General features: G+C 32.2%; 1 protein-coding gene across 1 annotated transcript; it reads left to right on the top strand.

Annotated features, from left to right (window-relative positions):
* The first annotated feature begins 1,059 nt into the window (after positions 1-1,059).
* On the top strand, positions 1,060-26,673 carry LOC100175010 (cytoskeleton-associated protein 5-like). Its single transcript, XM_018815104.2, has 37 exons — positions 1,060-1,078; positions 1,390-1,502; positions 1,807-2,001; positions 2,865-3,029; positions 3,670-3,798; positions 4,473-4,616; positions 5,487-5,548; positions 6,227-6,380; positions 6,918-7,069; positions 8,237-8,363; positions 8,680-8,832; positions 8,986-9,111; positions 9,301-9,440; positions 9,798-9,972; positions 10,415-10,528; positions 10,855-10,986; positions 11,391-11,597; positions 11,933-12,118; positions 13,059-13,178; positions 13,819-13,968; positions 14,684-14,887; positions 15,540-15,675; positions 16,281-16,474; positions 16,988-17,163; positions 17,752-17,934; positions 18,684-18,783; positions 19,210-19,313; positions 20,115-20,226; positions 21,256-21,443; positions 22,138-22,207; positions 22,722-22,805; positions 23,024-23,167; positions 23,530-23,748; positions 24,212-24,359; positions 24,944-25,011; positions 25,606-25,722; positions 26,242-26,673. Exons 3-37 carry the CDS (start codon positions 1,831-1,833, stop codon positions 26,368-26,370), a joined length of 4,983 nt encoding a protein of 1,660 aa, XP_018670649.1. The 5' UTR covers positions 1,060-1,078; positions 1,390-1,502; positions 1,807-1,830; the 3' UTR covers positions 26,371-26,673.
* Positions 26,674-26,691: the final 18 nt, after the last annotated feature.

Raw genomic sequence — 26,691 nt, 5'->3', positions numbered from 1 at the left:
TTTACATATATATATATTTATCTTGTTTGGATTTTTACATATAGGATCTAAATATATTTATCTTGTTTAGACCAGATATATATAAAAATCTAAACAAGATATATATATATATTTAAAAACAGTTTTTGGTCAGAAATGTTTTTTTACTTCGTTTCAGTTGAAAGAATTAGAGGAAGGATGGGAAAAAGTTGCAGCAGAAGGTCCTCCTCGTCAAACAAGATTCATGAGATCACAGCAAGATCTGAGAGAGAAGATGGAAGCAAAAGCTGAAGAGCAAGCTGGTGGAGGTGGTGATGCAGGAGGTGATTTTTATAAGATGTTTAGTTTTTCTATTTATACGTATAGTATGATGTTAAAAATTTTTTTCCTAAAAAAATAATGGGTAATAAATTGTTTAAAAGTACTAACACCTTCTTTATAGTAGTTCGGTAAGAAAATTCCACTTGTTTGTAAGAAAATTTTGTAAGAAAAAACAAAACAGATAAAAAGTATGATGTAAAATATTTCAATTAAAAATAACTATTATTAAACAGATCAATGGTTCTCAAACACTTTTGTAGCGGTGCCATAGTACAATGCACCAGTGATAAAATAATTTATAAGTAACATTTATTACTAAAGTTGTATTTATCGCATTGACAACAATGAGATTATGCTTTAGTAACATTTATACCATAGCATATAGGGAAAATCAGTGAAATTGCCATCAGCATTTCTGTCTCAATGTATATATTTGTGATTGAAAACCCTGCTTTGAATAAATATACGCATGGCGTCCAGAGCTTTGAAAAATTAAATCAACGAAAATGGCAACACACATTTTAAGAAAGCAGTAACTTCGTACAATTATAATTCGAAATATTACTAAAGAAATAAAAAAATGGGCTTAGGTGTTGTGTAAAAGTAAAGTTGCATGAAATCTTATCGAAAGTAAGTGAAGTGTTTTAATCTTTATCCAACATCCGATCTTTAACATCCAGGATCAGAGGATGCGGAAGTGGAGACGGTGGATCCGTACGATCTTATGGAGCCGGTGGAAATTTTATCAAAACTTCCTCCAAAGTTCTATGAAGAAATTGTATGTACTGAGACCTACAGTAATATCTATTTTCCAACAATCACTTAATTGCTGTGATCCTAGATGCAAGCACATCATTTTTTCCATATATTTTTTCATAAAACTTTTCCTAATTAATGAAAAACTGTACTAAGCATTTTTTACTGCACATCCCCACAAAAAGTATACAAAAATGCTTAAATGTTACAATAACAGTTAGGTTACGTTGTTTTGTAACCTATCAAAATTAACCAGTGATGGACTTTTGGCCCACAATCAGTTGAAAATCACTATTTTATTCAATAATTTTATTTGGTGTCTCTGTCTAACAGGAATCAAAGAAATGGCAGGAACGTAAAGCGATGCTTGAAGCTTGTGAGAACCTCGTGCAAAACCCTAAGCTTGTTCCTGGTGATTATGCAGATTTGGTAAAGCCTTAAAAAAGGTTGGTATTATTAATGCGTATACTGGCTCAAAAAGTTGTGCTTGTATAACTATAACTTAGCAGTTTTATTCGCTTTCCTACGATCTATAGTTTTTGTATATTTTCTGTTTCTGATGATTAGTTTAAATCAGTGCTTCCCAAACTATGGTACGCGAAGGCCTTCCAGGTGGTACGCGAGCACCTTATCAAGTTCATACACATTGATTGCAAATGATCTTTTAGTGATTGTCGTGAGCATTTTTTAAAATTCATCTTTATTTCAGCTGTTCACCTATACTCAAGTCCCTACTACCGTATTTTCCAGGTGTTATCAAAAGACACAAACATAATGCTTGTAACCATCTCAATCAAATGCATTGGAGCTTTAGCCAATGGATTGCGCAAGAAATTCCAATCTTATGCTCACGTATGCATAGAAGGAATGCTTGAAAGGTTCAAGGAGAAGAAACCAAATGTTGTGGCCGCTCTACAAGAAGCTATTGATGCGGTTTTTGCCACGGTAAGTGCAAGACATTTTACCACATTTAGTGCAGAAAAACTTCTGACACTTTAGGTGCAGAAAAAATAGTTCTCTGTTAACAATTCGGGCAGTAATTTGAAGCCAACACTTTTTAGATATCCGAGTCTGTAACCTCTGGCTATTTTCTTATTTTGCCAATCCAAATTGTTGACTGTAAATTTGGGGCCATGAATTGTCGCCATACCTTTAATATTTTTTAATATATATATATATATATATATATATATATATATATAATATAACTTCAATGGGTATTGTTTCCACTGTTATTTAATGTTTTGTTTATTTATACATTTAAATTATACAAAAAATAAGTAATATTTAGCGACAAATTTACCTACTTTGTTTAATTGCTTATTTTCATTAATATATTTTTATATTTAAGAATTTGTTGAAATTTTACCATCCCATGGTTAAGTTGTTTACCTTCTGCATAATATTCCAATAGCTATATACCTGTCAACTGTATGGTAGTCAGCCCAATTGTTTGTGAAATGTCCTGATAAATTATTTATGGTGAATATGAATATAGTCTATCTTTCCACACCCTTAGAAACAAGGTTTCATATAGTGCGGTGGGGGAAGATAAGACATCTTTAGCACATAATATTTAAATATCCTGATCGCGTTTTAAACAATTAAGAACAGTCTATGGGAGTCAGGACCATACGGTTTAATAATTCTTTGAATGTTCTTTGTTTACTACCAAATGGGACAAGAAAATAGAATAAAAAGGCTTCCCCCACCCCACTATACTTTAATTAAAAGCCCTTTTTTCGAAAAATATAAAAAAAGTACATTTTTTTGTACAATTTAACTAATTTTCAATATTTTCCCATCAGACCAACCTGGCAGCCATCTTGGAAACTATAATTGAGTTTCTGGCTCACAAGAACCCTGCAATACGAGCTCAAACCGGTTTATTCCTGTCTAGGGCGCTTCTTAAAACCAAATCATCTGTGCTGAACAAAGCTACTATTAAAACAATTGTGGCTCCTCTGTTAAAGGTTCGCATAGTTCAGTTTTAAACACTTTGTTGCTGTGTGTGTTTGTATAAAAAACAGAGCAATTGTTAGCATGGGTATTGTGTTAAAGTTTTAGATAAGATGATCTGCATTTTTACAAAAGATAGTCATTTGAAGGGGCATTCCAATGAAAAATCCAATTGTGTGTATAGATAGAAAGGCTTAAATGTGATCTAAAGGTGCCACTAAAGTTTTTATAATCAAAACAGCTTCTGGAAATAAGTTTTAAAAGCGCAGGTTTAACCGTCGGAGTAAAAAATTCGGCCGTGCGATATTGCATATTTGTTTTGTTTTATGAAACTTGTGGTACCTTTAGATCACATTTCAGATTTGAGCATCTCTTTTACCAGATACAAATTTTCATTTTTTACAGTTGAATAATGACACACCTGTATTATGCAGGGTTTTTAAATACTTTAAGACTTATTGTTGTTTTGTTGCTACACACTTTCTCACCTTTGTTCACAGGAATGTTTAGTCATGATAGCTCATAGGAGTCAATAAAACAGTTATTATATCCGAATTTACATGACCTTTTAAGTGAAGATTTCACGCAGTTTAAAAACCCATAGTTTAAAGACACTGTTTGGAAATTTAGAAGAAATATATTTGTTTTCATCAGAACATCGAACACAGCGCTCCTGATGTTAGAGACGGTGCATTTCTATCTTTTGGTGCGATCCTTAAGGTGGCAGGAGAAAGCAAACTTCTTCCATTTCTTGCCGACCTTGATAAATTGAAGATGGAAAAGGTAGTTGGAAATTTTGATTTAATAATTTTAACAATGTATTTTCCCCTTTTTTATTCTGGTTCCCCATGCATTATGCATACCAACCAATTTAACCACAAATAATATTTTGGATACGAAATCTTTCAAACCTATTTTTATTAGGCTTAAAATAGCTGTATAAAAATGTTTTACCTAAAGTTATACTTCACTTTCCGTATGTTATATTTCACATCACATCTTATTGATTCTCTTTGAAAAAGAGACTGACGATGCCATTTAAGCGAATTATATCTCTTTTCATTATACAATCGGTTAGCCTTGATTTATGTCTGTTACACTTTCATAACACCAGATCCTTATTGTATTTCTTTACACAAGAATTATTCAACTATAAAAGCACCAGATCGGGGTAGATTCGCGTAATTTCTTATAATCACATCTTATTCCAGTATGTTATCTAGTGCTTACCATTTAGTTATTGTTGCGATTTTGTATCATATGGATAACACTATAAAAAAAAACAATATTGAAAACCATCTTAATCTTACCTACAATAATATTAATTTTATGCTCAAAGTCAAGCATCTAATAAACTGTTACACATATATATATATATATATAATTATATATATACTAATACTTTGTTGTTTAAATTGCTATACATCAACTTATTACCAATAAATTGGTGTCACCAGATTACAGAATGTGCTGGTAAATTAGATGGTGGAAAACCATCCACCAGTGCTGGCGCATCCAAACCAGCAGCACCTGTCAAAAAAGAACCAGAAGCACCTACTAGACCAAAATCTGCTGCACCAAAATCCGCAGCAGCAAAGCCAGTAAGTTGGTTTGAAGTTCGGTTTAATTCAATTAAGGCAAATGGTTTTCAAACTTCTTCTACCCTAGTACCAATTAGTTAAAAACAACACACTAAATTCATGTTAATATTTCATTTTCTTTTAACTGTTTTATTTAGTTTAAAAAAATCAATTCCTTGAATACTACCTACAAATCTTCATGTACCACAAGTGGTATGAGTATGGCATACCACAGGTTATTGATACACACTGTCTTTTGAATTATGTTTTTTTTTATAGTTTGTGTTGTATTTTTGCTCAAATTTTGGTATTTTCCAACAGTTTTATAACTTTTTAAAAATTGATATGTAATATTGTAAGGGAAAGGTATGTTTTTTTATTAAAATTTATTAAAGTATGTTTTTAATTAATGTTATATTATTTTTATATTTGTCTTTATATATATATGTTATATTATTTTTATATTTGTATAATCAATAGATTTCTATATTAATAAGTACCTGGACCGACCATAACTAAATATGAACTTTGTTTGTTGACATAAATATGTGTGCACCAACATCATACCATGCTGTATAATCCTAAGTGTTGTTTAGTCATGTGAGTAATTAGGATTCAAATTTAATTGCAAGTAGCTTAAATACACGTCTACTTGTACATGCCTACTTCACTTAGTAATTCAGTTGTTACGTTTATATATGTTGTAACAATGTAGCAGCTAATAGTAATAACTATATATACTTTAATGTATAACGGGCCTTTTTATTCAAGATTTGATATTTTGATGTTAGAAAACTAGGGGTGGAAGATTTTTTATGCAAATGTAATAGATATAGTAAATGATTGAGTAAAGAAATTAACAAGATGTTGTTTTACTTTCTCTTATTTAAGAAAGCTGACGGGACGAAGAAAGTCGTGAAAGGAGGAAAGAAACCTGCATCACAATCTGCTAAGTAAGTTACACATTTATCATATCTTCTGTTTTTGACAATAGGACTGCATTATGTGCAGTGGCATAGCCAGAAAAAATAAAGGGAGGTTTAATCAAAAAATTTTCAAAAATATTATTTTTTACTTAATTCTTTTTTTGGTTTAAAAGGAAGGGGGTTTGCGACACCCTAAACCCCCCTGGCTTCGCCACAGATTATGTGTGTTTAATTAAACGACTCTCGTTTGATTAGGGCAAAAAAGAAAAAAAGAAAAGCGATAAACAAGACGCTGTTATTAGGATTACACTTGTATCGGTTAAACGGTTAACCGGTTAAAACTGAACGGTTAACGGTTAAACAAAAATAGGGAAAATTTACAGCCCTACGTTTGATGTGTTAGAGTGAATTAGCTTGTTACATTTATGATAGATAAATCATAGCGATGGAACATCAGTTGTCAAACACATAAAATGCACAGCAACCTTTACTTAAGGCTGGTATCCTTGCAATGAGGTTTGGAAAAAACGTTAAGTTGTGAGGTTTTTGTGAGGATAACTGTTTGTTCTTTTTTTGTGAGTTAAACTATAGGTTTAAATTAACACTTCATATTCGAGAAATTTATTTCATCAAGTAATGGCCTTCTTTAAATTGCCAGGCCTAATTCATTTTTGTTTATTTTTTGATTTTCAAATATTTCTTCAGGTCGGCAGCGAGCGTGGAGCCGGCAGTGGAGCAGGAGCTTGGTGATGCAGCTGTGGATGATCTTATCGCTTCCGTGATCACAGATGAGGAGAGAGCTCAGATATTGAATAATAATTGGAAGGAGAGACTCGCTGGGCTGCAATCCATGTTCTCGGTAATGGAGAAAAATGTCTCATTATGTAATAGCTTTCAATAATAGATTTCATTTCAAAATATATAATAGTTAAGTTTCCGAAACTATAATATAATAGGTGGTGAAATATAATAGGATTAATGTCAAATTGAGCGGAGATTCGTATTCTATAACCAGGACTGGTAGACGTGACACCCCATGACCAGTGGCTAACATCTGAAGTGGTTAGCGGGGGCAGTCACCTTCTTTCACCAATAAAATATTCTTTTAGATTAAAAAAGAACAGATTACTAAAAAACATTACAGAATTAGTGTTATGAAATGTTTTTTCTACAAAAGTGTTAAGTTCGACTGCTGCTGTCACCCAATAACCTCTTACTCATTGGCGAGGGGGGTTAGGGGGCCGTGACCCCCCTTTTAAACCCCCCAAAAAATTAAAAAACATAATTTAAAAAAATTAAAAACAAATTCTTTTTGAACATTTTTTGATAACCCCCCCAACTTATTTTTTTTCTGGCTGTTCCACTGCTCTTACTTATAATTTTTTTGTCACCATAGAAAATCAAAGGATTAGATCGTAGCTCGCTTCCATGCCAAGCCATTGTAAAGTTGCTCAGCATGAAACCAGGTCTTAAAGATAATAACTTTAACTGTTTGAATGAAAAATTTAACATTCTTGTACATCTGGCTCAAAATGGAAAGTTTAGCAGGTAAGGGTTTTTAAAACAAACATTATGGTTTAAATAAGATAGGTAGAAGGTATTGGTACCAAACGATCTTAAATACAGGGGCAACATCATAATTAAAACACAAAATTTCCAGGGTTGGCGTGCCCACCCTGCCCTAGGATTGGTGTCTATGTTAGCAAAACAATAATTTCATGATTATCCTTACCACATATAGCTTATTCATAAATTGTTTGTCTTTTAATGCGACATTGTAGTTTAATGTATTATAAAAAACATGTTTGTATTAGTGGCTTTTAGTTCTTAAATATAGTTCGGACTGTATACTTTTTAACACTTTCGGCGCCGCACTAATTGGAACAATCGGACACTCAGTGCCGCAAGAATTTTGGATTTTATTAAATTTTAAATAAGCTATGAATTACAATTGAAAGTTGCGGATTATACAACATTAAGCAACAGGAATCTAAGAAACAGTGACATATCCATGTTTTCCCGTTTGTATGGACATATAACATCACTAATTTATCCATATCTTCACTATTCGTCCGAGCCGGAAGAATAAGTATTGGACAAAACAAAACTTCACAACATCATAATTGTAATGATCAGACTATAAAACTTTGAAGTTTGAACCATTATCTGTAATTATTCCAGCATTGGCAGCAGTAAAAACATTGTAAACTAGTAATATTGCGTAAAATATACTTGAAATCGTCAGAAACAGCTGATCTTAAAGCAGACGTTCGCATTTAGTCTCAATGCAGCCTAGATCGAGCGCACGTATATATACGTGGTTTACTATTAGTTTAAACGCAACGCGGCAGTCGTAACAATAAAAAAATGCTTAAACGTATATATACGTAGATTGGCGCCGAAAGTGTTAATAGTATAATCATTCTTTTCACCTGTTACTTTCTTTTTTTATGCTACACTTATAATAGCGTGTTAATAAACTATAACCCTTTTAATAAATATATTAAGTTATAGTAATTAAATTTTTCAACATATCTTCCCAACTTAACCAAGTAACCAAAGAATACTCTAACAAGTATTCTTCACAAAATGACAAATTTCTTTTACCTTTGCAATTATATAACAGTTTTGCTTTAAAAACAAACAAGAAAACACCATTTATGTTTGCATTGATTGAAATATCATATCCAGTTCTGACCCAGTTAATATTCTTAGAACATCCGCTGGTGTATGCTTGACTGCCACCATTGATAAGGTTGGAGATGTAAAGTGTGGGGTTGGTGCAAAAGCTACTTTAACTGCTGTGAGTGAAGCTGTGGGATTTGGTTGGACTTTAGAAGAGGTTAGTTCACATTATTATACAACAAGTTTTTGAAAACCAATTTTCTTTATTTTTATTAAACTTTAAAAGACCTTTACTGTGAGACAAACAAAACTTACCAAACAATGAGTCATATTTAAGGAGAAATTTGATTGCATAATTTTTTTTTTAGCATCTGGTCTGAGACTCTAAACATATTCCAATAATTATTTTTTTTTAAATTCACTAAATAATTAATTACTATTTAGTTAATGTTCAAGTTTTTAATGCCCAAATATTTTTGACCGTATTTTAGCATGTATTCTCAGCCACGCCAACAATTATTTCTCTTTTCCAGGTTTTAGCGCACGCTATGTCACAGAAAAACCCGAAAATTCAAAGTGAATCAATATCATGGGTTGCCAAGTCTATTATTGAGTTTGGAATAACTGGTTTAAACATAAAGATGTTGATAGAAAAATCAAAAGTAGCGTTCACTGCAACAAACCCTGTGAGTGGAAAGTCATTGCATTTTTTTAATATAGAAGAAAAATTTTGACTAAAATATTTTTTTTGTACTAGACTGCTTAAAACAGCAAAAAGCGTAAAATCTTATGAATTTTTTTAAAATACGAAAGAAATTTTTAATTATTAAATTTTTCAGGCCGTGAGAGCTGCTGCTCTGTCACTAGTTGGCAGTCTTGCAATGTTCATCGGGGGGAAATTACATATGTTGTTTGAGAATGAGAAACCAGCGCTCTTGCAACAAATTGATGCTGAAATTGAAAAAGTAAATATATATGTATTATATTTCTTAGAAATTAAATTCTGCAATGGAGGATGAAACCAAGAGTATATTATGTTTTTAACATATTAATTTTTTTGAATTTTTTTATTTTTTCGTTCATCATTTAAGTTTTTCATAATTTTTTTATTTTAACAGTTTAAACAACAATGTCAATTACACTGTTTTTTAAAGGTCAAAGGTCAGAGCCCTCCAGCGCCCACTCGTGGTGTAAAGAAGAAGTCAGGATCGGCGGATGTTGGAGAGCAATCTGATGAAGATGTTGAAGAGGCGGGAATAACTATGGATGATCTTGTCACTCGGGTGGATATTAGGTAAATAAGCAATATTATTGGATTAAATTCGAGTTATCCAATTAAAATATAACCTGTTGTAATTTTCATAAGCTTTTCTTGCAATTTTAATGTAGGATTTTTTGTATTAAAATTTTCTACAGAAAAAGTAATTTGACGTAAACTAAGATGCAAGAAAAAAGGTTGGGTCTGTTTATGCTTTTTTTTAATTTTTTTTTTTAAGTCGAAGGTGTCAAAACAGATGAAAATTAGCTTTTTTCAAAAAGTTTAGTTATCTTTTCTGTACATGTTGTATAAATAATATTTTCCAAACGATTTTCCATTGGCAATCCGCATTTTTAGAAACCAAATGTAATACAATTTATTTTTTTGTTTTAGTGGCAAAATTACAGATGCGCTCATTTCACAAATGGCTGATAAAAATTGGAAAGAACGAAAAGAAGCGCTTGAGTCTGTCATAGAAATCTTAAACGAAGCGAAATTTGTGACATCAGATATCGGGGACCTTGCTACTGGGTTGAAAGCAAGACTTACAGATTCCAACAAAATTTTGGTAAGGTTTAAATATGCAGTATAATAGTATAAAATTTATAAAAACGTCTATTTTTAGTTTATTTTTTTTATTTTTTTTGCTCTTTAAAGATTTTATGATAATTGGTTTAAAAAATATTTCCTCAAATAAACTTGGTTTAAACTTCTGCAATGTTACATAAAATCTATTTAATATATACAGTAGGGTGGGAGAAGATGGGATACCTTTTTAATCTATTTTCTCGTCCCATTTGGTAGTAAACAAATAACATTCAAAGTAAAACCATATCGTCACAAACTCTGTTGACTGTTGTTAATAGTTTAAAACTTGTTCAGGATACTTGAATATCATGTGCTAAAGGTGTCCCTTCTTCTTCCACGCTTTGCTATATATACATATATATTATTTTTTTATTTACACCTGTTACATGCAAAAAATTACCCAATTTGTTTTCAATATACAGTTGACTACTACGCTGAATATACTGACCCAACTTGCAACAGCATTGGGACCACACTCTGCTAAACATCTGCAAATACTCAGTGCAAACATAATCAATACACTAGCTGATAGCAAGGTTGGTAAATTGTAGACAATTATTCATTTTTTCAACGCTGTATCCTTGTTTAGATGGAGTTGGCTTGTCTTTGTCCACTTATTCAAACTTAAATGTATAGCCTTATCATAGCATCACCTTTTGGTTTTGTTTTTTACCGTTTCAAATAGAGTGAATATTTAAGAAAGCATTGTGTTTTTGGTAGCCAAACATTCAAAAATATATTTTTAGTAGCCAAAAAAATACATTTTTTTGGTAGCTGAACATTCAAAAATATTTTTTTGGGTTAGCCAAATGTTCATTTTTTTTCATAACTTTAACTTGTACTAATTTCAAAAACCCTACAGCCCCAAGTTAGACAAGCAGCGTTGAAATGCATGAACACGTGGCTTGAGAACACCAAGTTATCGATGTGGTTGGAAGGTGACATGATAAGTTCAGCTTTATCTGTTGCTAAACATACCTTCCTAAGAATTGAGGTAATGTAGCAACTTTTTATATCTCAACTTGTTTTTTAAAATTAGACTGACCGATATCAATTGTTTTCATTGACGTTATTTTTATATACCAAACTGATATTTTACTAATTTTTGACACTATCCCAAACACATGAAAAAAAATTTTTTAACTTTAAAAATGTTTTTAAACCTTTTTTTTTTGAATTCTGTTAATTAAATGATTCTAATTTAAGCAATTTTTTTGGGGTTCAATATTCCTTTTACTGCAAGTTACAACCACTTTAAAAAACTTTTTTTAACTATTTGACCGCTGTGCAGTTTAGTTTTTTAAATTCAATTTATAGCTGAATTTTTTAATATAACTATGAACTTATTATAAAGAAATAGATTTTTTGCCCAAATTAAAAAAATCCCAATTTTTTCAGTTGTTGACCTGGCTTGCTGAAAAGTTGCTCTCCGTTGCTAAACTGCCCTCTAGTGCCAAGGAAGGGTTGGAGATGTGCGTCCCCGTCATCTACTCGTGTTGTGAGGATCGGAGTGGGGAGGTGAGAGCCAAGGCTCAAGGATTCCTCCCTGCTATCATGAGACATATATCATATGATAAAATGATCAAAGGAACCGGAAAACTAACGGTGAGTTCATGAAAAATATTAAAAAGATCAAATTTTTTCGAAAAAAATCATTTGATCTATTTGTAATAGTCTGAATTGAAATTTTTTTTTTGTTTTACTTATTGCTATACATTAGAACTGTTTTTTCTTACATTAGCAAAATTTAAGAAATGAAGTATGGCCTAATTTGCAAAATTTCACGAAAAAAATAGTTGAGTAGCCTTGCCATATTGCTGCTAGAGGTTAATGCGAATAAATGTTTGCGTGTGAGAAGTTACTGGTCTTTAATTTATGGCCCTGAATTAATTTAGTGTCATATTTTTGCTATGTTGGTGAAATATATTCATACACCACAGGCGACATCGAAACCAACAATAATAACGTTGCTTGAGAAAGCACGAGAACAAATTCCGGCTCCAACCAAAGTTTCAAAACCTGCTCCCTCTGTATCGCCACCTAGTGCATCAGAGGTGAAAATGGAGGTAAAGTCTGAAGAACCCGCGACAAAACCTCCTGCAGCAAAGGAAAAGAAGGGATTGGTGGTAAAAGTTTAGTTATTCTGGTTTACATTTAAAAAAATGTTTTTGTTTTTATTTATTTTTTGGCATTTCATTTTTTTTTTGGTGGAGATTTAGTTTTGGCTTGATTGGTGTGCTGGTTCGCAAAAACTGGGGCGGCATTATGAACATTTGTTCGCTCGTTAAGTTAACAAGCTCGCTAAAACGTTTTTTTGCGAGGACTTAGCGAGCGAGGAACTCATTTGAAAAATGGTATTACGAAGACAACTTGCAAACACGTCGTACAATGCCGGGTTTAAGTGAGAGAATTCCTAAAAAACCATGAAAAAGATTCATTTTTACGCGGGAACGGCGATTACGTAATTTTATTGTTTTGTGTTGAGAATTGGTGGACTAATTTTTGATTCAGGCAGGTATAAATATGCAAAGGCGGCGAAGTCGTTAAAAAACGAGCCCCAAAGTGGACAGTCGAAATGGAGGCCTTAGTTGAGGTGCTCGTCTTTACTTGGCGCAATGATGAGAATATGGGTACCATCGAACTTACCACGCCTGGGAACTGTGCGATAGAATGAAATTGTGCTTGATCATAATTAAAGAATCTCTGTCAGGCATTCGTATAAACTGATGACGCTTTGAAATTAAACTATCCATGAAACGACGAAGTACTACACTGATAGTTGGCTGGGAAACATTAATGTTGTCTTTGGCTGAATTTTGAAAACTTCCAGAAGCTAAAACTTCCAGTGAAATTAAAATTTGCTCTTTAACTTAAAGGCACCTTTTACTGCTGCTTTACGATTTCAAATCTTAGTGCAAAAGATGGCATAATTCCAGTAGGCCTATATCACCGCCTTTGGCATACGATATTCCGAAATTAATTCCACATCTGTCAGTCCGTATATCATTATCTATGCTTGTAGTAACAAAATCGTTGCACATAATAATTTTTTTTTTGTTCCACCAGAAAAAATCCAAACCTGCCCCTGTGTCAAAGAAAGCGCAACCGGAAGAAGACACGACTCCTTTATTCATCTCGCTTCCTAACGGGAAGGAGCAACGAATGAAAGATGAAATTAAATTAAAGGTTTGGAATATTTAATTGTCAAATTCGCATTTTTATGCAGGTTTTTCATCACTCTGACCAGCCTATGTTCTTATTTTAATTCGTTCATTGTGTGAAAATGTCGCATTTTGCAACAATCTTAATTATAATACAAAGCGTTGTGCAATCAAAGCTAAAATGATGGTAACTATTTTTAAAATAATTAAATAATTTTTTGTCTGCCTTGATTTTTGAGTTTACTGTGAGGGCAGCAGCCAACCGCAAAATGCTTTGTTTTTTATATGTTTGGTAAACGTTTTTTAAAGCTAAAGACAATTTCTATATTGAAAAATGTGAACTGCTACCTCCTAATTTGATCCTTGTTTATAACAATGTTTACTGTTAATGAATGTGTGTACCATAAGTTGTCCAATTACCATTAATTTAATTAAAAAATTAAATTATTTTTTTTCTGTAAATTTTAATATGTTAGTTTATGCATTCACACAAAAAATCACTGTTTTATTCTTCTGTTGCTATAACAATTTTTCCGATTATTTTCATCTCTTTATTTTTAATTGACATATATACTCTTTTTTATAATACTGAAAAAGTTACAACAAATTTCTAAAAAAAAGTAAAATTATTAAACTATAAAATAAACAAAGTTTTGTATTCGTAGACCATTAAATGGAACTTTACCGCTCCACGTGAAGAACTTATCGTTCAGCTACAAACACAACTATCTACTTGTGTCAGCCCTGCCCTTATTACTGAGATGTTTCATCTGGACTTCCAACATCATTTAAAAGCCATTGTGATGCTGAACCAGGTCAGTTTAAACTGGTTTTAACTAGATTAATTGGTATTTTAAAAGTTATGTAAAACACAACCAAGAGAGGATATTATATTTTAAAAACCATGGTGCCCTTAAGTCTTAAGTGCCCCGACGTAACTTGCTGTAAGACCTTGTTCTTATAGAATTTTGAAAATATTGGTTTGTTTTTATTTTTATCAAATATTTTTGCTGTTATTAAGCAACAACAACGGGTGTTTTTGCATAATAGTCAAATTAAAACTGAAATAACAGGCCACCTGACTTACTGCACTCTATACCATTTGTGTAACATCAGATTAGAGGTTATGTAGAAGCAATTCAATTTATATCCTAAATAACTTTTACTCTGCAACTAGGTCTATGCAGAAGCAACATATTCAATATACTGCTAGTCTACTATATTGTATAATGTGTATGTATGAGTCATTTCAATAAAAAAAGTTTCCAATGTTTGATGACCATCAGTTTTCATGCGAACCACATGTGTCAGTCTAGATTTGTTATGAATTCAATAAAACAATCTTTATTGGTGGCTGTACACAGTATCCGGCGTGCGAATTCGCACGCCAAGTCGTATGCAAACCCGTGTCCAATTCCGCATGCGGCAGCGAAATCCGGACAAAACAGACAAAACGGACGAATTCCGGATACTGTGTACAGCCACTTTAAGAACTCCAAAAATTGCCATTGAATATTAATACCCACTTAGGCATTGGACAAGAACTTTGAAAACACCATGCAATGTCTTGACCTCCTACTACGTTGGCTCACGCTCAGATTTTATGACAAAAACACAACAGTTCACATCAAAACATTGGAATATATCAAGTCGTTGTTTGATAAACTGATTGAGGGAAATTATCGAATGCCAGAGTATGAGGTGTCGGCATTTTTACCACATCTTATTATAAAGGTGAGTTAAGTGATTTTTTATATAAGTTTTAAAGTTTTTTTTTCATGTAGAGATGTACAGTCAATTCACTTTTTGCTTGTTTTTATTATACATATAAAATTATGTCCAGCGTTGTTGCACAGTTAATAAGCGTGTCTGCCTGCAACCCAGGGGTAATGGGTTCAAAGCTCATTGCTGCTACCATTGTGGGTGTATGTGTCCTTGAGCAAGGCACAACAGCAATTGCTCCAACCCAGTGGTCACTATTGGGTTGTCCAAATTATCAGCCATACATAAAAAATTCCACAAAAATGTTCACCCACAAAGTAATACACATGGTAACTCGTAAGCTGGCACGAGGTGTATTAACATCCGTGTTATAATGACTGTCGTTTTTGGGGTAAGTGAGGATAAAGGATATATATCTTAAATATTATACAACTTGCTGGACTAGTTTTTTTGTGTAACGTGTTTCGTTGCACCAAATCTTGTTTTATAATGTTTTATAAACTGTTTTATAACTTAATAAAAAAATTTTAAGCTTTAACAGTTTATGTTTTCGTCTTTGTAAAAAGCTCATCGATGTATTCTGCAACTTCTCAGAAACCTGTTACCATTTTCACGATTTATATTAACAACTGTTTGTGTATCATAGAAACATTATTTGTTTCAGATTGGTGAGAGTAAAGACAACATACGCAAAGCAGTGCACGGCATCATCAAACAGTTGTCACTTATCTACCCTGCAAGTAAACTCTTCACGCATATCATGGATGGAACTAAATCGAAGAATTCACGACAACGTTCAGGTGCGGATTTTTTGCCAACTGTGATAATAAATAATATTATGTGAAGCAGAAAACATTTATTACAAGACTTTGGTCTTTATTACTTTATTCTTATATTTGTTTCTATGCATTGTCTATCTGTGTATTAACATATGTGTCGTACTGGTTTGTACACCTTATGCCCGCTTACGAGTTATCAAATGTTTAACCTCTTAGGTAATTCTTATTTTATATTATTGTTAAATTGGACAACCCATTATTGACCTTTGTGTTAAAGAAAATTAATTACTAAGTGTTTTAAGAACCCACATACCAACAAATATACTGGCATTCAGCTCTGAACCTGTTACCCTCAGTTACGAGTCAAATGCTCTAACCACCATGTTCACTTTCCTACCCATGCTGATACCAAATACAACCCTTTAACTGCAACAGTAGGCCTAAGTCAGCACTCAGCAGAACTAAACAATAAACTGGTTTTGGTTTTGTTTAAAATAGTTAAATCAAACAATGTTCACATACTAACTAATTCTCGACCACAAGTCTTTCCATTTCCCATTCATAATTAATTCCTCAGTAGTTTTGCTGTATACTATATACTAATCAATCATATAATATATTAACAGAATGTTTGGATGAGATAGCTTTGTTCATTGAAACTCATGGAGTGAATGTTTGTCAACCATCACTTCCCAAAGCATTGAAAGAAGTTGCTACTAATATTGGTGACCGGGACAAGTCAGTTCGGTCATCTGCATTAAATGCGATTGTCGCCGCATACAATGTTTGTGGGGATGTTGTATTTAAACATGTGGGCAGGGTGGGTATATTTGGTTTATACTTAATATTGAACTAGATATGACTTATAAACTTTCATGATTTTTTTAAAGGCTAGTTAATAATGAATGCAACATATTTACTTTCCACTTTAAACTATTGTGCTTTTTTTAAATAAACGTTATATACAATAAATTTTTAATATAAAACCTCTTTTTATTTAAAGTTTGTGTTCCAAACATGGACTCACTGTAAAAATGCACACTAAAATTAAAATTTTCTATTTTTTATAAAATTATCAATAACCCTGAAAATTCTTTGAGCAGCTTGTCTGTTATAAAAATGAAGTGTATTTCCGATGTTTTTGTCTGTTAACTGGCAAGACTTAAGAGGAATTGTCGTAAATACACTTCGTTATGAACTAGATTAGCTGCTAAAAGGTTATTTACATTATGCCTGGTAGCAGAAGTATCAGAACCCTGAAAATTGCTGATGATCTAAATTTTGTTGATCAATAGAAGTTGCCTACGTCATCATGACTTGTAATTTATTTCAGTTAAACGAGAAAGACATGAGTATGTTGGAAGAAAGGGTGAAAAGATCTGGAAAATATGGGGAAACCCCCGCTGCTCCACCACCGGAGGCCCCCGCTAGGAAAACAACAAAAGAAGGAAGGTCTGCGTCAACAAACAACGAACGACAACAACAACAACAACAACAAGCAGCACCACCGTAAGTTATTGATGCATCAGGTGTACGTGTAAAGGTGTTGCAACCTTAACCTGTACACCTACCCCTGGTATGCAGCTGTTATAGGGTTGTAACACATTTTACCCATGATACTAAAACATCATCTACGACTCTATCTACCAACCTTGATATTTACACTTGCCTGTGAAATTTCTATATATTTACTTTTTTAACCAAAGAGTTATGTTTCTGTTTTTTCCAAATCCAGGTTTTTGAATTTCATTTTGTTAATGTAATAGGACCTTTTTTCGTTTCTTATTTTTTAGTTTTGTTACCGGAATCCAATATTTAAAAATAGTTGTGAGCCTAATAGTATTACGCTGGTAAAATCTCTTTATCAGAGCAGCTTTATTGGACTCATGATGCCTGACAGCAGCATAAAAGTATATAAGGTTATTTTATCTTAACCACACGCTCCTAAACTATTTGTTTAATGTTAATCATCTGCTCCACAAAAACATTCTCCTCTCATTCTATGTTAGTGTGGTCCCGCAGCGTGGCATGGTATAGGTCCTCGATTTAAGATTACCCCAATTACCCCATTCTCATCAACTTACCCAACATCCTCAGCTCCCATACGATTCAAGAGTCGATGCACGATCTTCACTCCTCCGGAAACACGATGCAGACGGATCCCATGAAGATACCGTCAGTTGCCCGTCTCCTCTCACAGATCAAACCAGTTGATTTCAATGTTGTGTTGGAACCTTTGCCGGAGTTTGTGAATTTAAAAAGCAGAATTCCTGGCCTCAGGTTTGTATGAATGAATATAACTTATTTGTTCGGCGCCACGTTGGTTAGCACACCTGCCTCTAACCCAGAGGTAATGGGTTTAAGGCTTCTCACTGCTACCATTGTGGGCGTATGTGTCCTTGGGCAGACACTTAACAGCAATTACTTCAATCCAGTGGTCACTTATAGGTTGTCCAAATTATCAGCCACAAAAAAGTTCCCCAGAAAATAATCACCCACAAAGTAACATACATGGTAACTTGTAAGCTTACGCGGGGTGTATGAAACAAACCACTTGTGTTATTACGACTGTCATTCGTTGGGAACCTCGAAACGTATAACATGGGTGTTCTGTTTCAAACACTTAAGGCTTACTGACTACTTTGAAACTTTGTAAGCGAATGTATTTATTTTGTATTGCATTTTTTTGTTGCCTGAATGGTTAGCATTTTGGACAACTGTTTTTGTGGCCACTGGTTTGAAGCAATGATCATCACTTGCCTAATGATACACATACAATGGTGGAGGTATTGAATATTTAACGTGGTTTTATTTGGTTGAGAAAATGCTCCAACTGTTGTACTATTGTTTCAGCAGTTCATAAATACACCGGAAACTAGCACAAGAATAAATCACCATTTAATTTCTATATAACATCTACATTAACAGATTAAACCCCACTAAAAATCTCTATTTACAAATGTGTTATCCTGATTTCTAAATTTTTATCAGTTTATGTTTACTAAAACTGGGATTAATTTGTTTTAAAGCAATATTGCGGGTTCTTCGCAAGCCAGCTCGACAGTGGACGCGGTTATTTCTCAAGTAGCAAGCCCTAATATTGACACTGCTATTAATGCAATGCACGAGGTAGGTGGGAAACTGGGCGTAATATAATGTGGCAATTTTTAGGCATATTATAAAGTGGCCATATTTATTCATTCATTTACATTCGTGGCTCTTAGTAGATTTTTAAATTGGTTTTTAAAAACTGAGTGTATATAGCAAATAGTTATTGCACAAAGCAGTTACTTGTGCTAAAATGAAACTATTGTATTATGGATTGTTATCTCCATATGAGCATATCATATGCATCAATGTGAAACTCAAATGATATTCACATTAACTTTCCTATAATTTTAAAATTAATACAGCCTACTAAAAAAAACAGTTTTGGGTGAAAAAATACCATGTAAGTACATTTAGATAAACTTTTATAAAGATAGTTTTATCCTGCAATGTTTAATTTGTGATTTAAAATAATAGATCCACTTATAAAACTTTTTCTAATTTCAGTTATACCAGTTGCTCAAACACAAGGATAAGTTCCCGTTATTGGCGGGAAAAATTGACCAAGTTCTCATGTCTGCCACCACACAACTTCGTATGATGATTGACAGGTGGGGCGTGATTAAGTTCAATCTAGTTTGTTTAGGGCTAGGCAAATGTGGAATACTGTTATTATATTTATGGTGTAGTTTTATGTAGTTTATGTAAACTGGTTACTGGTTTATATTTGATGGAATGAATGAATAAGTGAGTTTTTCATCCCAATAAAATAGGTAATTGTGTATTAATTTAAAATTAAAGCAGTTTAGATTGTAAGAGACCACTGGGTTGGATCAATTTAGACTTACAATGTTTCGATCGTTAAAATATCACAAATGAAAAGTATTTAAATGCACTGGCTGTTTTACAATCGTACCACGTCTAGCACTTAGTGCGGATTTAAAATACTTTCTAGACCAGAATTTTTTCTTTATATTTACATATATTGTGCTACGGTTTTGTTACAAAACTGCATAGGCATAAAAAATACTTTAAATTAGATCTACTAATTAAAAATAAATTAAAAACGCTGCTTAAAATATTCAATTTTTGCCAAATAAAGTGTCGCAATATAAATGTAATGTTTTGGTATATATAAACTCCATTTTTTATCTCTTCAATTTCAGTATTGAAGATTTAGAAATATTTTAAACGAAAAGACAGGATATAGCGACAAAACAACAGTTGTTAAAAACACGCTTACAGTTAAAAACATACTTACATTTAATTGAAAGAAAATAAGTCTGTTCGCTACACCTATTAAACAAACGGGCCATTTATGTTTAATTATCATCAAGTTAAACTTCTGATAAAAAAAGTGTGTGTAAAGATGTCTTGTGAATTTACTGAAACAAGCAATGTATTTCCCACAGATACCTCCCAATTATAACTTCTAATGAACAATTAGTTGGTGAAGAACATTCAAACTTAACTGAACAAAGTTTTTTATCTCTTTGTAAAAGTCACATCTCTCTAATTACTGAGGTAAGCAAATGTTAGTACATATGTGGAAACCGATACATATGTGAAAACATTAAAGCCTTTCATATGTGAAAACTCTCTAATTACTGAGAAAAAAAATATGTGGAACAAAATATGTGAGAGAAAAAAAATATGTGGAAAAAAAATATGTGGAAAAAAAAATATGTGGAAAATATGTGAAAAAAAAAATATAAAAAAATATGTGGAAACTCTCTAATTACTGAGGTAAGTAAATGTTTGTACGCCGATACATATGTGGAAACATTAAAGCCTTTCAGCGTTTTATTTGTGCTATTTAAAGCAATGTTTTTTAAGCAGTGAAGCAGCGTTTTTTTTCTGGTAATCCATAATTTTATAACGAAGCTTCAGCGGTTCCATTTACTAACTATATTTCACACAACTTGTAGTAAGCATACAGTTTAATCATTTGAATTTCAATTTAACAAAAACAGGTTAAAGTTTATCAGCCATTTATATTTTGGGAGTGACCCTGAGATTTAATAAGCATTGCTTTAATGTTTTAACCATTTGCTGTCTTGAAACTATATTAGAAAATAAGCAAATAAAAACAAATAGTTGGAGCAGTTTTCTTCATTGTGCAATAAAAATATCGTTCCAATTTTCCCCTGTTTTCAACTGTCTTAAGCAGTATTGGTAAAAACTTTTAAAATCTGATAGTTTTGGCAAAATTAACTTTCAATGTGTCATTAAATATTCGTATGGACATTATAGACATTTGATAATACACATCTACTGCTAAAAAGTGTCTGAACAATTATAGTAAAAAATATTTATTTAAATTCATTTTGACCCAATTTCACAATGTTGTTTTGGAAACTCTGGCTTAAAAATTTAGTATATTTTTCCTGGTTAGATATGAACACATTAAATAAATTTTAATTTAATTGCGTTGTTTCAGTGGTTTAATAATTTTGGTCATTCGCCCTCTTGGTTTACCGCTTACATTAAACCATGATGCAACCGCTACAAGACGAACTATTAATTTAAAAGTATCTGTTTATATTTTCCCAGATATTCGAGCAGGACACGCTTGCCTCGCAAGCATCCACGTACATCCTCTTCGATCTCTTCCGTTTCATCCTTCAGCTCCTCCTCAGTGATCAGCTCCCAAACTTAACATCCGCGGATCGTCTCCTACAAGTCCTCAACATCCTCGTGTTACGGATGATCGACCACAGCGATCCAACCTCCATAATATGGTGAGTTCGGGAAAAAAAAACCAAAAAGTTTTTTTGAAAACTAAATAAATATTAAAAAAAAAAAAAACTGCAAAACGCGATTTAGTCTCAAAATGTACAGTCCGGAGTATTTTAACTAAATTATGAAATGTTATATAGGTACATTCTTCTATTTAAACTGTGATTAATTTTTAGTTTAATTATTAATTTTCGTTATGAATAAAGTTTAAAAGGTTGTTTCTAATTTTTAATTAAATGTATAATAATAAAAAGTAGTTTAATAACAAATAATAAAAAATGAAAAGTTTTAACACCTTTGTAGTTTAAACAGTTATAACGTATAAAAGCAGTATTATAGAAAATATTTACAAATTTTAAAGTCCATATATTAGTTTTCTTTATTACTTTTTTGTTTTACACAAAAGACAGTTGGTGGGAGTTAAAAAATGAATTATTTTTATATAATATTTATATATTACAGGAAGATTGTGTATGGTTTTGTAACTATTTAAAGTTTACCAAGGGGAAAAGGTTATATAGGGTTTTTAAAATGCAGCAATGACTCAAAAGAAGTTTTCACTTTGATTTTGTATAAACCAATGTATACATGCACTGTGCACTGTATGATCATAGAGTATTAAAAACTGATTTTAATTATTGATATTAAATACAAAGTGTTTCTTTACAAACATTTATATTATATTTGTCACAACAGTGCTGTGGTGCATGTGCTTACTGACAGTATGGAGACAGCGACCCCGAAATATATTGAACTTGTGGTGAAGGTACGTGGAAGTTTGTTACCATGAATATTCTGTGTAAAAAAAAAAAAGGAATTTTTATGCTTATTTCAAAGCGTTGGCTAATACTAGCTTTATTTCAATATGAAGTTAATTAATGTGCAAAAGATATCTATAACATGTCACCATAGGTAAATACTTCCATCGTACCCAAAGTGTGATGCATTTGATTCCTAATACTGTTGACTAGTATGGGTGTATGTGGTCTATGACAAATCAACAGTAAACAAAGTTCCATGTCAGTATAGGGAAGGCAGCGGGCAGTTAAACATGCATTCCTATGAAACAAATTTGTTTGTATTGTTAACTCGTTAATGCAGTGCTATTTCTAGGGAAGGCCTGCCACCCTAGCTTTGACGTCTATGTATGATGTAACTCGTAAGCAAACACAAGTTTTATGAAATAGAACATCCTTGTTATAATTGATTTGCCTTATCGTGTTATAGTAACATTCATTCATTTGTGTCAATTAAAATATTTTTCTTACATTTTTACACAGTGCTTATGGAAACTTGGAAGGCTTATTTCAAAGTTTTTACATCCAGAGAAACAGAAAGAAGCTTTTCAACATAAACCTTTGAAGGTTTAGAAATTGATTTTTATTTCAATGAAAAAAATGCAGTAAAAGCATGTATATTTTATTACATATAAACATATTGAAATGTATTCGATATTCTTTTAAAATATTTGTTCAATACTGATCAACCAGAAACTGCATTGTTTCATAGAAACATAAAAATTAAATGTTTTCGAGTTATTTATTAAATGATTTTAAAATCGCAAAATTATTACTCTCACTAGGTGGCAGCAGTGGTTGCAGAGTTGGACAAATATTGGTCAACTTATCCCAAGGATCATCCTATTTATGAAAAAAATGAAAATAAAACTTCGATTCGGTCGGTTAAGACATTGCTGGTGATTCTGTGTAGAGAGCTGGGTGTGAAGGTGAATGGGAAATTGTTTGTTGTTTTTTAAAGAATAATTTTTCCTTCTCATTGGAGTCTTGGTTCACTTGGAACCTGTATAACTGTTTCTATACACCTATTTTTAAAAACTCTAAAATCTGAACACTATTCTATCATAAGTTCATATTTTTCGAATTTTCCTATTTGGTGAGACATGTAATATTCATTTTCCCACTTTTACTGGATGTTCAAATCCCCAGTACAAATGTGTTTAAGTTATTTAAAAAAAAAGGAAAAACTTTTTAAAAAAAGTATATATATTAAAAAAAAAACATTGAAAAGGACGATCAATTCTATGTAAAGCGAAAAAAAAAAGATTTTCAAAAAATCTTCTTTTTACAGATAATGGATGAACTTTACATGATCCCTAATCCCGAATCCTCTGAGGTTGTTCAAATCATCCGAAAAGCATCCGGAGCAGGAAACATGAAGATCCCCAACCGACCAAATTCCTCTTCATCTTCGGAGCAGAAGGAGAACATCCGGGAGCAGGGACTTTCCCCTGATGCGCAACTCTCGATTATCTTTAAAAAAGTCAGCGATCGAAAACAAACCAAACAGGTTTATTTTATCTTCTTTATTATAATTCTAAAACAGATCTTTTTTCTAAGATGATAAAAACTACGAATGTGACAGGCCTCAACTCAAAAGCTTGTGTACGAATTTGTTCTTTTTTGGCACTTGGCACTAGGCTGAAAATTAGGTTGAGTCTTATTTCTATTATTGCAAGCAAGAGCGAAAAATAATAAACATGAAAAAAGTGAAGCAACTAAAAGATAGCGAGACTAGTCAGCATAGTTTTCTCTGTAATTTGTTCGCTGTGAATTTTCTCTCTGGAAAGTCACGAATCATAACCTCAGCAAATGTGCCCATCTCGAGTTTAACTTCAGCTTTTTACAACTTCAGCACATCCCTAACGAAATCTCAGTACCCTAATGTATTGCTAGAAATACTGTTTTAGAATTGAAATCCACTGAAGTAGTAATTTTCCAATGCTAACCTTTCCTCCCTCCAATTCTAACAGGGTTTGCAGGAATTGTACGATTTCAAAGTCACCAACCCACATTATGATCTCGAATCACGAATAAATTCGCTCGACATTGATATTTTCCAACAATATATTCGACGAAACCTCAAACGAATAGAAAGTGAAAAACAAACCAAAAGTGGAGGTGGGTAAAGTTTTCATATGTATGAAGTATATGTTTTCATATGTAGCCCATATGAGGAGCTATTTAAGTTTGTACATTTTAAATTTCGTAGTTTTTTTGTAAAATATTTGATTAATTATCTTGTTTTGTATTTTTTTTATTAATTATTTGTTTAGTTTATCGCTTACCATGCGATTTAGACCAGAGTTGGCCTATTGCTCATATATTTTTTTTATTTCTTTTGTATGTTAAAAATAGTACAGCATTTTTATTTGTTGTTTTTTAGTTTGTTTAATTGTAATTTGTACAATTTTTTTGCTGGTTGTAAAACTGATGTGTAATACACCCCGTTATATTTAAACGAGTTTTTATAAAAAGTATAAATAATTGAGTATTATTAAATAAAATAAAGGTTATTATTGTTTCAGTGTATTAAGTTTATAACGCTTCCATTGCAAGTGCTTTTTACTGAAATTTAAAAATTTAACAACTTTAATAAAGTTAAATGTTAATAATATTGCCCCAGGTTTTGAAAAATGACTATTGTTCCATTTATTTGCAAATCTAAATACTGATATATTTCGTAACGCAAATTTTATTTTCAGCTTTCACAGAATCCCAGAAAAGTAATTACCAGCCACCTACTGTGCAGGAATCATGGGACAGATTAAATGTAAGTTTGTTTATCATTAGTAATATACTTGGTTCAAATAGAAATCACTAACATTTTAACTAATGATATTTAAATATAATCTTACTTTTATAATATTTCATGTTGTTTCAAATACTAACATACCATGACATTTGTGACTTAAAAATTAAAGCAGAGGCAAATGTTTTGTTTGCATTTGCAGGCCAGATTTTTTTTTCGATTTGTTTTTTTCCAAAAATATTTGACCGGCGCCGTGGCATAGTGGTAACCTAGAGGTAACGGGTTTAGGGCTCGACGCTGCTACTATTGTGGGCGTATGTGTCCTTGGGCAAGACACTTAACGGCAATTGCTTCAAACCAGTGGTCACTTATTGACCAAATAATCAGCCATACATAAAAAATTCCACAGAAATATTCACCCACAGGCCACAAAGTAATATACATGGTAACTCGTAAGCTGGCACGAGGTGTATTAACACCCGTGTTATAACGACTGTCGTTTTTGGGGTAAGTGAGGATAAAGAAATATATATCTTAAAGTTATCAGGTCATTGGCTTGCGCAACACAAGTGTGTCGTAATTTCTTTTACATTTCATACAAACGTTTAATTCCAGTATCTTCGTGAACGCTGTGGTTTAAAACCACGCTGCACATCCGAGAAGCAAAATGGTGAAAAAACCACCACAGATGTCAACCATCCCGAACCATCTGGTGAATCATCCACGGTCAAGGTTGGTGGTTTAATCTTTTTGTTCTTTCGATATTATTTTAACTCTTTTTGTTCTATTTATTAATATTTTTATTCTATTTTATATTATTTTTATCTTTTATTCTATTTATTATTATTTTCAATCTTTTGTTTATTTGATATTATTTTTATCTTTTTTGTTCCACCTTAAATAATTTTCCTCTGTTTGTTCTATTTTATATTATTTTTTATATAAAATATATTTTCAATTAAAAAAAGGTTGTTACAGTGTTTCGCTGTCTACTATAAAGACTAGACACGGCACTATTGTTTGTATCGTTGTAATTCTAGCATAATGACATTTAATGCTTAGTGTGGTTATGGTATAATATCTGGTCACGTGGCACAATTATAGAATTGGTATACTGCGTAATATAAATTCATAAACACTACAGTTGACCGGTATAACCTTAAAAAATAACTTATAGTTGCATGATATTAGATCATGCCCTGCTTTGACAGTAAAATTTTATACAATTTCTATTTTATTGTGTCATTACAGGCCGATGAAGCGGCTGTTCGATCCAGCGGCTTTCAATCGCAACCGAAAGAACGCAGCATTAGTTCTTCAGCAAATATATCCGATTTAAAACGACGACTTGCACAGATCAAACAAAGTTCAAGTCGATAAATTGAATGCATGGTGGATTAACAGTGTTGCTTTATAGTTTTCTCTCAAACTACACAACACTGCACATAATATTATCGGTCAGCACTGCCAGCTACCAACCTTAAGTCTCATCTTTTTGTATAAAATCTACATATTATTGACTTTATTAACAATTATAGCTGGAACAGTGTTTTGGAATAATTTCCGATTAAAACTTCTATGTAGTTCATTCCACGCAGCTATCCCTTTCGTTGTAGCATTTTCAAACCGTTGTACGCAGTCTCAGTATTTATTTTTTCTGAAAAATAAATATTCGCATTCGATATAAAGTGTTTTTTTTTT

The sequence above is a fragment of the Ciona intestinalis genome, unplaced genomic scaffold, assembly GCF_000224145.3.
Source record: "Ciona intestinalis unplaced genomic scaffold, KH HT000034.2, whole genome shotgun sequence".
Classification (NCBI taxonomy): Eukaryota; Metazoa; Chordata; class Ascidiacea; order Phlebobranchia; family Cionidae; genus Ciona; species Ciona intestinalis.
The sequence above is the reverse complement of the archived record's forward strand: the minus strand, read 5'-3'. Positions and strand labels throughout refer to the sequence as shown.

Excerpts from the sequence above, each read along its gene's own strand:
- LOC100175010 (XM_018815104.2), top strand. The coding sequence starts at position 1,831 with ATGCTTGTAACCATCTCAATCAAATGCATTGGAGCTTTAGCCAATGGA. Across the intron at positions 17,164-17,751 it reads CAACAACAAGCAGCACCACC|CTCCCATACGATTCAAGAGT; the intron begins GTAAGTTATTGA and ends CAACATCCTCAG. Across the intron at positions 23,749-24,211 it reads ATCGAAAACAAACCAAACAG|GGTTTGCAGGAATTGTACGA; the intron begins GTTTATTTTATC and ends CAATTCTAACAG.